This window comes from Papaver somniferum, chromosome 10, assembly GCF_003573695.1.
Source record: "Papaver somniferum cultivar HN1 chromosome 10, ASM357369v1, whole genome shotgun sequence".
NCBI classification, from domain to species: domain Eukaryota; kingdom Viridiplantae; phylum Streptophyta; class Magnoliopsida; order Ranunculales; family Papaveraceae; genus Papaver; species Papaver somniferum.
Genome location: NC_039367.1, coordinates 137095213 through 137111620, shown reverse-complemented (window position 1 = coordinate 137111620; position 16408 = coordinate 137095213). Strand labels below are relative to the sequence as shown.

The 16408-nt window shown below is 37.6% G+C and overlaps 1 protein-coding gene across 1 annotated transcript; it reads right to left on the bottom strand.

Annotated features, from left to right (window-relative positions):
- Positions 1–10718: 10718 nt before the first annotated feature.
- LOC113316269 (NAC domain-containing protein 67-like) lies at positions 10719–12038 on the bottom strand. Its single transcript, XM_026564484.1, has 2 exons — positions 11717–12038; positions 10719–11506 (listed from the first exon to the last, which is right to left on the bottom strand). Exons 1-2 carry the CDS (start codon positions 12036–12038, stop codon positions 10719–10721), a joined length of 1110 nt encoding a protein of 369 aa, XP_026420269.1.
- Positions 12039–16408: the final 4370 nt, after the last annotated feature.

Here is a 16408-nt window from a genome sequence, read left to right as displayed (position 1 = left end):
CCAAGGAAGGTTGAAGTGATCACTAAGTGGCCTCGACCTAGTACCGTAACTGAAATCAGGAGTTTCTTAGGGGCTTGCACCTACTTGCGTAAGTTTATCCGGCATTTTTCGAATATTGTAGGACCATTACATGGTTTGAAAGGAGCTAAGGCCAAGTTGGAATGGCAGCAAACCCATGAAGACGCTTTTCAGTTACTAAAAAGGAATATTTCAGAAGCACTAGTGTAGGCATTGCCTAACTTACAGGGTACTTTTGAAGTTGAGACCGGCGCTTCTAACTATGCATTGGGAGGAGAGTTGTTACAATATGGTAAACCAGTGGAGTACCATTCAGAATTTTTCTCAGGTGCTATTAAAAACTACGCACCTTATGACAAATAATTTTATGCTTTATATTAATGTATCAAGCATTGGCGAGTGTATCTTTTAGGTAAAGAAGTAGTGGTACATTCAGATCACAAACCATTGGAGTATCTACATGCACAGACAAAACTACAACAAGCCCGGTACATGAAGTCGATGTCTTACTTGATGGCTTTCAATATTCTCATCAGGTACGAGAAGGGAGTAACAAAGAAGTTTCCATATATGTTATCTCGACATCCAATTCAAGCATTATTGGTGGCCATGAGAATTCAGTCAATTGTTTCTCAAGAGTATGCAGAGTCATACACATCCAGCAAAGACTTCAAGAAGGTGCACTAGTAGAAAAATGATGATCCGTAACATTTAAAAACTGTTACTGTATTATTTCCGTAACAGTTTTAGTTTTTTCTGCGGTGTTACTAAAGCCCCTGTTACGGAAAGTTTATAAAACATGTTACGGAAAGGCTATTGAAAAATGACTCATAAATTCTAAAACTATTACTGTTGGTTTTCAGTAACACTTTATAAAATATATGTTACTGAATAATTTCTACTGTAACTATTTTACATAAAACTGTTACCATTAGCAGTTTATTGTAACATGTTTGGGAACAAACTGTTGCCATTGTTTGAGTAACCGTAACAATTTTTATTGAAACTGTCATAAAAACTGACAGTTTTTACTGACTACCATCACCTCCACCACTAGCACCACCACTACCTCCAACCACCAGCACTGGCACAACCATCAACACTAGCATCTTCACAACCGTCACCACCATGTCCACCGCGTACACTACCATGAGTTGGTATTCTTGGACATGAAATATAAATTCTATAAAAGTACACTTCACAAGATTCGACCTTGAGACCTATTGCATTAATTATAACTCTTGAACCACTCTTCCATGTTTTCCTTTTGTTTAATGTTATCCAAATAAAATATTTACTCTCATTAGATAGTAAACTATACCTCCACCACCTTCGTCGTCACACCACGCAACTACAACACAATTTATATTTTTAATATTCCTACATATTTTTACAACTTGTTTATTATTTTGTATTATATTTGATTTTTCTCAAACCTTAGGTAACCATCAGTACGAGCCATGCTAGTTCTTGTGCTTAGAACTAAATCAAGATGTTAAATTAATGTCAGTCCATAAGTAGTTATTTTTTTGAACCCGATACCCAAAAACTAGTTATACAAATAAATAATTTACAGAAATGTCCTGATAATGTCAACTATGGTAACATATTAAACATGTTGCAGTAACATAGATATATAGTAACATTTAGTTTAAAAATCGTTACGATAATGCTAACTATGGTGACATATTAAATATGTTAAGGTAACATAGGTATATATTAACAGTTGGTTTAAAGAACTGTAATGGTAATGTCGACATACGAAATATGTTAAAATAACATGGGTATATAGTAACACTTACTATAAAAACAGTTACAGTATACAACCTGGATGACATTATGTAACAGTTCTTACGAAAAGTGTTACTGTTATTTAACTATCTAGCATTTAGTAACAGGCATTTTACGAACTGTTACTTTATAAAAGTTTGAACTGTTACTAAATGTCACTTTTCTACTAGTGGTGTTAGAAGGTGTAAAGAGTGGTCTGAAAAACGAGTATGAACTCCGAGATGGATTGTTATACAAAGGTCAGTTACTTTGCATACCAGAAGATGGATATCGTTTACATTGGTTGAGAGAGGCACACACTTCCCGAGTTGCTGGACACTTTGGGATGAACAAAAAATCTACTTAACCTCCGACGTTATGTCTTTTGGATGAAGATGCAAGATGATGTGGCTAAGTTGGTTAGAGGGTGTAAGTTGTGCAGCACATCTAAACCTTCCAACAGAAAACGTGGGCTATATCTCCCATTACCAGTACCATCAAGGCCTTGGGAAAGTATTTCTATGGATTTTCTTGGTGGGTTACCGAAGAACAAGTCTGGTCATGATTATTTGTTCGTTGTGGTCGACCGATTCAGCAAGATGATCGCATTAATTCCATGTACAAAGACGGTAACGGGAGCCGGTGCAGCAAAGCTCTTCTTTGAGCATGTGTGGAAGCATTTTGGTTTACCTACTTCGATTATTTCTGATAGGGATAGTCGGTTCCTTAGTCATTTTTGGGATTCTTTATGGAAGATGATGGACACTAGCTAGGTTGAAGAAGAGTACAACTTTTCATCCACAAACAGACGGACAAATAGAAGTGGTCAACAGGACTATGGTTCACATGTTAAGGGGATATAATTCTAAGCATCTTAAAACTTGGGATGAGAGTTTACCATATCTACAGTTTGCTTTCAATAGAGCAGTTCACAGTTCTTCAGGAAAATCTCCTTTCGAGACGTGCTATGGTTACTTACCACCTAGCCCTTTTGATCTAGTATTTTCTAGTGACAACTCTATGGGGGGGAAGGAAGGAAGTGAATGACAAAAGGCAAAAAAGTTCTTGGAGAAGATATCTCAGATTCATGCAACTGTTGAAGCACAATTAATGAAGTCACATGCCAGATACAAAGTAAAGCATGACAAGCATCTTGTGCCTTGTAATTTCGGTGTTGGTGACTTGGTATGGTTAAATTTAGGTAAGGAACTACTGAAGGGGGAAGGTACGAAGTTGAAGCCATTGAGGTATGGACAATTTCGTATCCTCGACCAGATTGGGGACAATGTGTTTCGCCTGGATCTGCCACCTTATCTAGGAATGTATTTGGTTATAAATGATGAATACTTGAAGTTGTTTGAACCACCATTACTTGATGATGACGACGACAACACTATGATCTTACCACGAGTAGAAGACTTATGGTTTGATAGAGAAGAATCACTCAAGGAAGACTGCATATTCAAGCGAAGAGTGACTAAAACACGACAAAGAGAGAAGGAAGCTTTCCTAATTGGATGTAAAGGTCAAGTACCTTGCAAGGACAAGTGGTTTAACAAATAAAAAGGTACTCTCGAGTTCACTAACCTTCATTTTTAACTCTCACAGGAGTTCAAGTTCTTAAAAGGGGGACCCATGATACAGGTGTATCCATACTCCTTTAAGTAACTTAGTTAAACTCAAGCTAAGTTGAGGGAAGAATCCTACTCTAGGATGGAATCCTTGTTTAGGCAGAATTCCTAGTTAGGGAAGAGTTTTGTTTTAGGAAATACTCTTAGTTTAGGAAATAGATTCCTAATAGAAATCCTTGGTCGGCTGAGTACGATGAAGGTTATAAATAGAGGGCTTTGTCTAACAACTAAGGACACAAAATACTAGGCACAGAAAACCTAGCAAACAGTTTAAGGTTAATCTACTGTTTAGAGAAGATTGTGAGCATAACAAAGAGAGAATTGTAATCGTTTTTTTGTTCATAATCTAGAGAAGATATTTTCTTCGAAATTACTACTTGTGTTCTATTTTCTAAGTTTCTCGTCTATTAATATTCTGAATTCCGCCTTTATAGTAATAGCTACCAAGGTACAAAGATCATACGTATCATATAAGCAAGCGAATTGTACGAAATGGAGCGTACGAGTTAATGGACAAGGATGGAAAGGATGTCGAGAGAAAGCTCGATCATCCATGGAATAGATTGTACCTTAAAAAGTATTATCCATAGGAGGTTTAATAGAGTAGTTATCCGAAAGAAGAAGAGAGAAGCTAATAATGTATGCGCGAAGTTATGAATAAAAAGAAAATATTTGCTCCCTTCAAAACAAGGATCTATACAAATACAAATAGAAGAAAAAGGCAACAATAAGACCTCAAAATAAGACCCCAATAGGGGGCAATAAAATTTAAAACCTCTAACTAGGGAGGCTGGGTAACCAATTGTGGCGTGCACCCTAGTTCACACTTGTGCAAGAGGAAAAATAAATGAGCCCTAACGCGCGTCATAATTAAGAGAAAACCTAGTAATGCATGGATCAGGCGAAAGCCGTACCAACCCTGGGATATGAGTCATGGAAGGTGGGGGCGAAATAAAATCCTATCTGGTAGAGACTCCTTAGTCGAAAGGCTAAGGTACTAAGTTTTCTATTATGGAGTGTAGAAACTCGACCAGGGCTCCGCGGTACATGGTTGAGATAAGGGTGATGGGGGCGTCTGGAGCGTACCTCGCTGCTCTTAGCAAGTCCTGACAATGATACACTTGGTCCTCAAGAAACCCCACTTAGGGTGTGGTCTCGAAACCATAAGCCACATAGGTTAATGGATAAGAGACCAAGAAATCCACTGGTTGTTGCATCACTGGATGGGAGGATCCCACCCCAACCCGGTAGGGGTACGTCTCCTTGAAGGGGCAACCAGGGGGGAGATAAGGACGACACCCTCCACTAGGAGCTGAATTGTGTCAAAGACGTTAATATCACAAGGCTTTTACTCATGTGAGTAAGTAGACTTATTGTATTAATGCACATTCACATATCCTTCAGAGGCAATAATACGAACGATGATAAGATAGGGTCAAGGGGTCAATCCACGAATACGTAAAGACGTCCTGCGACTCTATCGCATGGCCAAAACGATATCCTGAGGCAAAGATTATCCCTATCATCAGGAGAGGATGATTAAGACCTCTACTTAGGGAGGCTCAATAAGACCTCACTATCAAACACCAAGAGACCTAAATAAATGCCCATGTCATAAAAATCTTTGTTTTATAAAAAGGGTTATATTCGCATGAATAAAGTTACAACATATTCGCTTATATATTATATCTTAAACCCGCATGAATAAAGTTTTATATCATATAATTGGTATCATCTATTCGAACAAGTAATATCCTATATTCGCAGAAGTATTATCCTATATTCACACAATTAATATTCTGTATCCTTTAAAGTTTTAAATCAATGAAAAGTTCATTATCCACCGTACTCATAATAGAGGCAAATAGGGGAATTACAGAAAGAAAGTATTATTCGCATGATTAGAAAATAACCTTGTATAGAAACAAACCAGGGAGAAAGTATTGCTCGAATACTTAGAAAATAATTTGTAGAGTTGTATGCTTAGAAATTAACCTTTAGAAACAAATTTGTTTTTCCTAAATGTGCAGCAAAAAACAAAAAAGAAGCGAGGTCCAAACGAGTTCAAACACATGGAAATAGAATGAAGCTAAGGGTCATTCAGAGGAATTTTATCATGTGGATGAATGGCTTCAATCTCTTCAGCAGTAGGAGAGCTTGGAATAGAGGCCTTCGCAGAAGGTTCAACATGGGGAATATCTTGGCTTTCAGCTTGAGGAATAACATCAGTGTTTGATACATCAATAAGATTACCGCCAACACCATTACCTTCAGGATGATCTTCAAGATGAGGGATTTCCTCATCACAACTGACATAATCATAGTCACTATCAGGCTGTGGAATAGATTCATTATCAGAAATGTCAAGAGATTCAATTTCCTCCAGAGGCAGCGAATTGGAAATACATATCCCATCAGCATAAGCCTTAGCCTGAAGATGAGCCTCACGTGCGACGTCCTTCTAGGAATTCTTCACATAAACCTTCATCAGCTGCTCAATATATATTTGCCTCCTCTCTTCCCTATCACGAGAAGATGAAAGCATAGAGGCAAGATCCCTAACATCCTTGCGAGATTTTGCCAAGTCAGACCTCAACTTTTGGACAAGGAGTTGATTGTCCTTGTCGGAAACTTCAGAAAAAAAATACTAGAATTATCTTAGAAATCACAAAGACGTGCGAAGGAAACAACATTTGAAAGAAGATGAAAATACAATTAAAGGTAGTCAGCTTGGTGCGACTACCTTCCGTTTGGGAAAGATAATACTGAGAAAGGGCCACAAACTACTACTTCTCATAACCTCCAAGTGCTTATCATAATCATAACCTATCAAGCCTTTATGACGCAAGCGAATTTTATTATCATCTTTAACAAGAGAGGCGTGTTTCTTTTTCAAGATACCATGCGAGCTTTCCAACCGAGTGTGATGTTCGCGAAGCTTCTTCATCTCGACAGTCATTTTCACCTTGTTATTTATAATCTTGTCATTTTCTAAGGACATTCTCCTTATATCCCTGTCATATTGGTTTCCCAAAGAATGAAGAGATTCCTCTTGCTCAGTACAGGTACGACGAAGGGCGAGATATTGCTGGCTATAGTTCGCCTTTTCCTTCAAAAGGGATTGATTCTCTCCCATTAGGGTACGATTTTTCTCTGATAGAGTTTGATTACTTAAGTCAGTATCATATAAAATCCCAGAAATATGGGATATTTGGGATTCAGGGAGTCAAACTGAGCACTAAGGCCATGATTTTCATTATTCAAGTTATCGATTTGATCTACTAAATACGAGCGATCACTAAGCAATAGATTCAGCTGATGTCGCATCTCTTTATTCTCTGCAGTAACATCCTCGGAAGAATGTTGAAACTCATGTCTCTCCATAACTCTCTTTTGGAAAAAATCTATATGTTCACACGAACAGAGGCAAAGAAGGGAAAAGGTACCAGCGAATAAATAGAAAGAGCAAGATGTAATGGAGTCACAAAACGAATAAAGGGATGTGTAGAATATACCTCTACGCTCTTGATTTTTATTGCGAAGTTTCTCGGCTGTAATCTCCCCAACGTGAACATCGGCTCTCAATTGGGCATTCTGATGAGTAAGTTCACGAACCGTAGAGCTGGATTCTGCAAAACCGTCGGCTTGAATAAACCGGCGAGGGGATTCCAAACGATCGAAGGAAACATTCATGGATGAATCCATTTGAGCGAAGATCTCGCTCCTATCCGATTTATCCAAAGAAGAATTACCCAACCGTTTGATGAGATAATCCCATAAACGAAGTTGAGATGGGTCATTGGAGGATGAGTGTGCGAGCTGAACAATATCAAGAAGATTCCTAGTCCTGAACCAGCATCATCGAAGACGCCAACCATAGGAGTGGCAGATTTCGCTTGAGAATGACCAGCTGTGCGAAGAGGAGAAGTAGTCAGAACAGTGCTTGTGGAAGAAATAGCAGCAACAACATCTTAAAGAGAGGAGACGGAATGATCCAAAAATATGGGAGTAGCCGAAGGAGTAGTAATATGAATGTTTAGCATGGATGCAACAACTTCTTCAGTAGTAGAAGTTATGGCATGAGTCACCGACGCTAATTCCAGAGACGTAGAAATTGTTGGTGGAAAAGAAAAGATAGGTGGCAAGGTTGGAAGAATAAGATCCTTACAGGGATTCTCATACGGAGAAAGAGATGACGAGCCGGCAGGGATGTTCGTTGGAGAATAGATGAGAGACGATGAAGGTGTGGTATTAGTTGCCTGATAGGAAGTGGCCAAACTTGCCAGAACAACAAGAACAGTCTCACCAGAGGGCACTTGCTGAGAAGAGCTAGATCTCTTTTTAAAACTCGGGAGGCCCATGCGAGTATTAAGATTAGGAGATTGCTTACTCTTTTTGTGCTTCTTCTCTTTCTCTTTCGCATCAACTTGCGAATTACAATGCAGATAAGAAACAGAGGAAGAAAATATTGTTTAAAAGGAATAAGGTGTTTCTTACTACCTTGTCATGCGAAGGCTTCCTCTTGAGAGACTTGTCACTTTCGCGCCTCAAAGAAGGGTTAGGGTTTGGAACGATAAAACGAGTTCCCGCGGAAGCGGTTTTGCTGCAACAATACCAGTAGGGGAATTATGAATAACAACACCAGAAATAACAGTGGATGGTAAACAGCAGCAGATCAACAATGACGGCTCACGATTACAGACAATACCAAAAATAAGACGTACCCAACAAAAAGCATAACAAAAGAAAAAAGACGAACCTGTGAGGAGTATCCATTGAGTTAAAATAAGGATTTGAAGGAGACGAAAATTCGAAAAGAGTTTGTGAAGAAGAGGAACTAAGAAGAAAGTCTCTCTCTCTTTTTGAAGAGGGGTTAAATAAGGAAGAAGACAACCGTCTATATCAAGTAAAAAGGGATGACGTGTCAGTAAAAATTGCAAGGATGAGGACGTGTAGACGGTTACATGGAAAAACCGGAAGTTTGTCGGTTGAAAAAGAAGATGAAGGGTTAACAAAATGCGACAAATCGCATAAAGGGTGCGAAGAAGGTGATGAAAATAGTTCACTCATCGCTATTTCCAAAATAAAGATCGATAAGAGAAGAGGCAAAATGTAGGGGTTAAATATCGCACACATGAATAATCGTGCGAGACAACTGAATTACTAAGGAGCGAACAGAGTTCGCACATAGCATATCTTAAATGACGGAATCAATGGCGTCACAAAGTCATGAGCAAAGTGTGAGAGCTATACGAAGTCCAAGACTATGTGCGAGAAGACATAGTATACAGGAGCGAGCAACTCGCATGCTAGTTCCGAAAATAGGGGCTTTATTAGCTGTCCTCCACTATGTAAAATCCCTATATATAAGACCAACTATCCTTGTGGTAGGGAGAGATCTTTTTGAGAGTGGAGATAGAATTTTAGGAGAGAGAAAGTTATTTGTTTCCCAAATTAGGGTTCTATCTATCATCTTTGTATTGATTTCTACAGTTAATAAAACTATTTCTTAGTGTTCTTCATAATGTTTTCTTAGTTTGATACATAGATTATTTAAGAGATGTAGGAATAGGATTTTCTACTACTACACATCCGCCGAGGTAATTAATTTATCGGTGAAACGATGTATTAGCTTACTGGATTTTTTTAAAATTCATACACCATAGTTTTCAATCTAAATATGTTTTGTGGATATTCACCGAAAGACTATGTTGAATTCAGCCATTTGGTGTAGTTTATCGTTTTAGCTTTTTCACAATACAACGAGTGACCCAAAAATCTAAGGATAAAGTTTTTACTGTTCGATTTTTAAATTTAGAATAGAGAGCATTCAAATGAAATCATTAAACCTCAATCTTTCCTGTAACCCTCTCTCCACAGTTTTATTTGCGAAAGAAGACTATATAAAAAACAATAAAATGATCTTCAGAACTTTTATGGATATCAAAATTTGGAGAAAGTCTAAAACGACAAAATTTTTAATCAACTTATGAAGCTGGAATAAGTATTATGGGCTTTGAAAAATTTATTCTGCAAACTCATAGTTCTAAAATATTTTATTTGGTTCCAAGATCACGAGCATAATTATATTTATTAGATTTTTTTTGTAAAATAAATTTTAAAACAAGAACCCAATATATTATAAGCGACAAAAAAACCCGTGCGCGTAGCACGAGTGAAAAACTAGTTTTTTTAATATGACAACATCACCAGAAAAGACAATAGAAGTAAACCAACTGTGATACGGCGAAGTAAGCTTATTTTAGTGAACCTGGAGTCCTGTATCATCTTGCTAGAAGATTTGCATTGGATGATATTTATGTATGTGGATGATTTTTTATTTTTTTCCCTTTCTTTGCTGAAGTGTTTTCACTTTTTCATTCGTTTTCAAGGACCTAACTGTCAGAGTGTTTTTTGTACTCCGTTGTAGCTAGCTGTGACTTAAAAATAATAGTCCTTTGAAAAGAAATAAAAAAGCGGTTCCATGACATTCTTGCTCCGAAATGACAATAGTTACCACGAAAATACTACAAGCGCCGGAAAGTAGTGGGAGAATGTAAACCGCAGTTAAGGACGAAATACCCAATTTTCTTGCAAGGGAAATATGAAGAGCCGATGGTGGGAACTGACAAGAGTAGGCGGTCTTCTCTGAGAACGAACCATTTGCAGAGAGTTTCCTTTCCTTAACCTATGTGGCTATGTCCTCACCCAATGCCATTGGGCCAGTAGAAGAAGAGGGTAGTGTTGAGATACTCTGTTTAGCATACATATATCTGTCTGCTTAAAGAACTTGTAGCCTAGTGTTGATTGCTAAACCCGTAAACTGGTGTCATTGCCCCCTTGGTTCAGCTTTGAGCAAAGGTTGAACCTGACGCTAAAAAACGTTTGTTCAACGACTATATTCTGTGAGGAAAATGACTACTTTAGTATACTCACAACAGTTGAAGATGGAAAACAAATTCTACTCGATGATCTTTATTGGAAGAGCAATATATACCTTAACCCTATTGCCAATGCTAAACCGTATCAAACTTAATTATATGTCTAGAGCAGATGAAAAGCAAAGTTCTACAAATGCTGCAACCTTTTGTTCAACGACTAAATTATGGATGAAAATGACTACTTTAGTTGCAAGATCCTTTTAGACGCAGGCACAATAGGTTTAGAAACATGCAATTTAAGCACAATTGGATAAAAAAAAAATTCATTCAAGTACATACTTAATCTTACATCAATAAATACGTTCATCCAGTTCAACCAATTAATACTAGCCAGCTACATCCAATATTTTATCAAAAATTAAAACAAAACCCCTAAATCGGGTAAAAGATCATAATTATCTAAACCAGAGAAAAGTTCTTCATCAGATATTACCCACGACTCGTTTTGTGGCTGCGCAGCTTCTGAAGAAATTGTTCCTAATATGTTCTTAGTACCCTCTTGATTATGATCTGGAGCAGCAGTGTTATCCCCGCCAATAGCTCCGAAACTACCAGCTCCCACTGGTCCAACAGCTGACAAGAGTGAGTCTGAGTCAAAGAAAAAATCCAAGTTGGGGACGCCGCAGTCGACAGGATCACCACTCGACTGTAATTGCTGTGTCTGATCAGTTGGAAGCACGGCATCCTGGATTACTGGCACTGGTCCTTCATCTTCAAACAAAATACATGTATTATTCATGAACCAGTCTTGGAATTGCGCATCATTCATTTCCGGTTCTGCTTGACCATGAACTGGCAGTTGATTATCTTCAAGGGCTGGTACTTCTGGTACCGCATCATGAACTTCAAAATCATCGTTACCTACTAATTCACTGTTGTTGACCTCATAATTACTGCATGATGATGCTGTCTGTGATGCTGATGATTTTGAGAATTTGTTGTTGTTTTTTTTCCTCGTGATCTTAACAATAGCATAATCTGAAATTTTATCATCTTTCTCGACCGAATACTCTTCCATGTTCCAAGTAACATATCCATCGCTTGTTAATGTTAAATACTTCCTTTTCTGACCCTTAACAGCATTGTCAGTAAGTGACAATTTCCTCTTCTCTACTTTATACGGTGGGTATCCATAGATTTCTTTACCTGTAACACCGAAAACACAGATCATGATTAGGCTTCAAAAAGATACGTAGGTTTGTTTGGTTTTTGCATGGGGATTTATTATACCAACATATTTCAAGAAAATATTCCAAGCCGACATGCATGCATGCAACCAAGAATCAAACCCTAAAAAATAAAGTAAAACTATTAATACCAAGAATCAAGATTTGATGGAATTTTATGATATATTACCTCCATTATCCCCAGTCCACGTTCCGCCTCCGGCTGTTCTACTAATTCGAGAACCATTCTCCCATCTTTTCTTCAACTTAGTAAAGAAATACAACGAACTATCACAGTTTTCATCATAATAGGCATATCTTCTATAATATTTTTTACCCTCTTGGAACGTCTCCTCCAAATCCTGTGGCGCTTCTCCATAAATTTCTGTAGTTTCATAAATATGATCACTTGGAAGAGGTTTGCTTTCAATCTTGGGAATCAAATAGTGTTTTATGATCACTTCATCGCTTGGATTGAAGCGATAACCAGGTGGTGCAAATTTAGTACTCATTCTTTCTTTCTCTCTCGATCGCTAATTGAATGAACCAAGAATAAGAAAACAAACTTATCAATCTCTTCTTCGCTCAATCACAATGTCATATGGTGCCGCTGAGGTCCATATTTATATGGAATCACGAATATATACTGAATCCTTCTAGGATATTAGTTTGCTGTTTAGACCATCTTCCTAAACATGTCGAGTACTTTGGGTTCGTCGGTGGAGGGGGGTGCTAACCGTGACCAAGGCAAATCCATATCGGAAAAACAGTTTCACGGGCCAAATCCATAGTCCAGTCCAATACGTGGTATTTCTTTTAGCCAAATCGAAACTGGGTTAGGTCCACAAAACCTAACTGCTCATTGGCATCTCAAAAGAATCCACAGTAGTTCATATATATTTGCCGATGAACCGCGCGCCGTCACTCCTATTTAAGTTCAGATGTATATGTCAACTTCAATAACCATCTTTTGACAGTCTAATTGCCGATCGATATGCCAGTAACATTAACATGATGAAAAAGCCTTCATGTATCAGTCTAGTGGGTATTGCGTCGACATCACTAAGCCTTCATGTATAAACTAAGCTTGATTATCTGACTTTGTTTAGAACTAGTTACCAGAACTCACTAGTAATCCTCGGGAATTTTCGCTTGCGTGGTTGTAGAGTTTATACTTACGAGTGTTCAGATCTTCAGCTGTAAACATAATCCGTGTATTATAGTTTAGTACTTTTTTCCTAATGCTAATAATGGTACTGGGTATGATGTTAGTTTTTAACCTAGAAAAGATAACTTGAAAATAGGTAAATTCCTGCCGGTATGAAGCTTTGGATACTGTAAGTAAATTGCGGACATGGTGTTTATTGCTTATGAATTTTGTTGAGTTATTGAATGAGTTGTGATTAATCAAATGGTCAAAAGAGGATGTGATTAAGAATATTTCTTTTGGCTAATCAACTACACGTTGGTTATTTGTTCGGTCCGTTTTTGATACGTAATCTAGTCGATGTTCCGCTTTGGGTTGTGGGGCTGTTAGTATGGCGTAAAAGCAGTAGCGCTATCCTCTGGTCTGGTGTGACGCAGGTGCAAGTAAATAAAAGTATGATAAGTGTAAATGAAAATTGAGCTGGTTGGACTTACCGATACCTGGATACCCTAATCATCTTTGAGTAGAATCTCCGTCTTAACAAATGCGAGAAGAATGCCAAACACTAGAAATATAAAGAGTCTAAAACATGCCGCACCGTCAAACAAGTGCAAATGGTCTGTTTCAATGAAGGGATATCTAATAAGTTAGCTAATGGTTCAACCAAAAGGACCCGTACTGGCGGAAGCTCAAGGTGTTAGGCTCAAGGTGTTATGCAACCAATATTGACAAATACAAACCGAGGCTCGATGAACGGGAAACCTTTGTTGGATCACCAAATTGCTTGAATCTCTCAACTACATTGCGCTGAAGTATATGACATCTGCAGCATGTCGGATGATTTCTTTTCAATATTTACGGCCTTCCTAAAAAAATTAAACATGTCAGAAAATATGTACAATGGTACTTCATAACAATTGCAAGAAATTAAATGATGCACATAAATGCCAAATATATGCAGCAGAGATTTAGCTCGGAAGCAGGTAATCAGTATTCTCCTTCCAATCGAGCAAAAATAAATAAATAAGGGAAATCTCCTTTCCTTCCACGTGTCTATTAATTCGAAAATAGGTCATTTGTCCAAATATTTTTAAAACATGCTTCTAATGAACGAGTAGATATTAGTATGGGTGAAATGGACACCAAAAAAATAGCAAGGATGAAACTAAATTCATCCTGGCTTAAACTTAAAAAATAGCCAGGATGAAACTGAACGTTTCCTCATGTAAATTAAAAATAAGAAAAAATATTTGAAAATGGATAGGATGAAACTGTTTACATCCTGGCTATTTTAACATCTTTGTCCATTTAAACAGTATCAAAATCTAGATGTCTTTTTCACCCAGAAATTGTTGATTTTGATCTTTTTAACCAATTTTCTGTCTACTAATTGCTTTAGAATTTGGGTTTTGTTTCCCTGAATATTTTCGAAACAGCAAATTCATACTTGGAGTGGTGAGACAGCACAAACACAACAAGTACAAGGGTTAGTAGATGGGATTACATGTAAACAGCATATTTTACAAGCTAAATGGATTTTTCACTTTTTCTAGTATGGCGAGAAAAACAGTTGATTTGATTCACCTGTCTGTAGTCCTTGCAAATTTAGTCATCTGTGCAAATATATGTTTAGATACTTATTTGTGATTGTTGTCAGAACGCATCCTAGCCGTTACTCCTATGTATGTCTGTGAGTTAATCTGTCCAGTGTTGTAATGCCATCTGTATCTTGACAGCTGATCCAAGTGTCTTTATCTTCTTTTTTACAGCAAAAGGGCAAATTTAAATTAAAAAATTTTGAGCCAACAAATAGCGACACCAAAACACACAAATTACACAGATGAGTTTACTACTAGATCCCAATTACAAATCAGGTTAGACAAAGTAAAACCTGAAAACATATCAGAGGCTAACCCCCAATTGAACAACAAACACTTTATGTCCGCAATCACTTGATTCACATCTTTCACAAGGTTATTATAAAGCCTAGCATTGCGTTCTTTCCAAATGCACCACCAAATAGCAAAGGAGAGTAAACTCCATATCTTCCTAATCATATTTTTGGATCTCTTTACCTTTTAATCGCTCCATTCCCAGAGATTAGACTTAACATTATCAGAAAGGACCCATTTGATATTAAAACTATTAAGAAAATAGCTCCATACCTCAAAGACGTAACTACAATGAATGAATAAATTCTCATTTGTCTCCACCATCTGATCACAAAAGAGGCAGTTGGAATCTTGAACCATTTCGGCTGCATAAAGCTTATCCAGGGTTGGAGCTCCACTGTAACATAATGTCCAAACTAAAAAGGAAACCTTTAGAGGTACTTTTGAGTTCCAAAGCTGCTTATCCGGGAACGTTAGCAAGCCTTATGTCTCAAGAGCCGAGTATGCACTAGCCACAGAAAAGTTGTCACCATATCTCCATTTCCTTGAATCTTCATTACCTGATACAGACGGTTCACCAATGAGCTGTAGAATATTCGCTACCTCGAGCACCTCCCGTTCATTCAAATGTCTAGAGAAATGTAAGTTCCATGCACCCTCTGGCGAAATCATTTCACTAATCATTGCATCTTTTCTTCTTGACAGGTGATAAATATCAGGGAAAGATGTTTTCAGTGTCTGCCCTCCAACCCACTCATCATCCCAAAAATGAATACTTGTTCCATTGTCTAAAGTCAATATGGAGCCAGACTTTACAAATTCTCTGGATTTCATAATTCCTTTCCACAAGCTGCGACAAATAAACGTATTAGTCAAGTGAGGGAATAAAGCATCATATGCACCACCAAATTTCTGATTTATTATCCTTGTCCATAGAGCATGTCTTTCAGACCCATATCGCCAGACCCATTTAGCATGTAATGCTTTATTCACTAATTTCAACTTTTTGATACCTATTCCACCTCTACATTTTGGAAGAGAAACTTTAGACCAAGAAATCCAACTTCTTTTCCTAGTAGAATTACAGGAACCCGAAAGAAATTTGCGAATAATTCTTTCAATATCCATAGCAACAGCAACTGGCATTTGAAACATAGCTAAATAGTAAACTGGTAAGCTAGACAGTACACTCTGAATCAATATCAATCTCTGACCCTTGGATAAGTACGTCTTATTCCAACCCGCTAATTTCTGATGAAAACGTTGAATTATCTCATTCCAAACAGACTTGCACTTTGATTTGCTGAAATCCAGAAATAAGTCCATCATCCGCCGCTTTTTTAATCATCAAATACAATACCTCAGCCACCAAAATGAACAGGAAAGGTGAAATCGGATCCCCTGCCTAATACCTTTCTGACTTTTAAAAAGTTCAGTTGCTTCACCTTTCAACAAAACAGCAAACCTAGGGGTTGTGATACACCAATTTATCCAACTTCTCCACTTGGAACCAAAACCAAATTTCTGAAGGGTTAAATCAACACAATTCCAATTCACGTTGTCAAACTCTTTCTCGAAATCCACTTTACAAATCAAACCAGGGTCTTGCTGTCTAATTTTGGAATCGATGAGCTCCGAAGCTATTAGAATACTGTCTGAATTTGCCTTCCATGAATGAAAGCGCCCTAAAAATCAGAAATAATACTGGGGAGAACTAACTTCATTCTTTCAGCTAACATTTTGGAGATTATTTTATAGATACTACCAATTAAACTAATAGGTCTATAATTACGTAAAGACACTGCACCAGCGCATTTGGGAATCAAAGTAAGATTAGTACAGT

Coding starts and splice junctions, on each gene's coding strand:
- LOC113316269 (XM_026564484.1), bottom strand. CDS start 12,038: ATGAGTACTAAATTTGCACCACCTGGTTATCGCTTCAATCCAAGCGAT. Junction 11,507..11,716: donor GTGGACTGGGGATAATGGAG/GTAATATATCAT, acceptor TCGGTGTTACAG/GTAAAGAAATCTATGGATAC.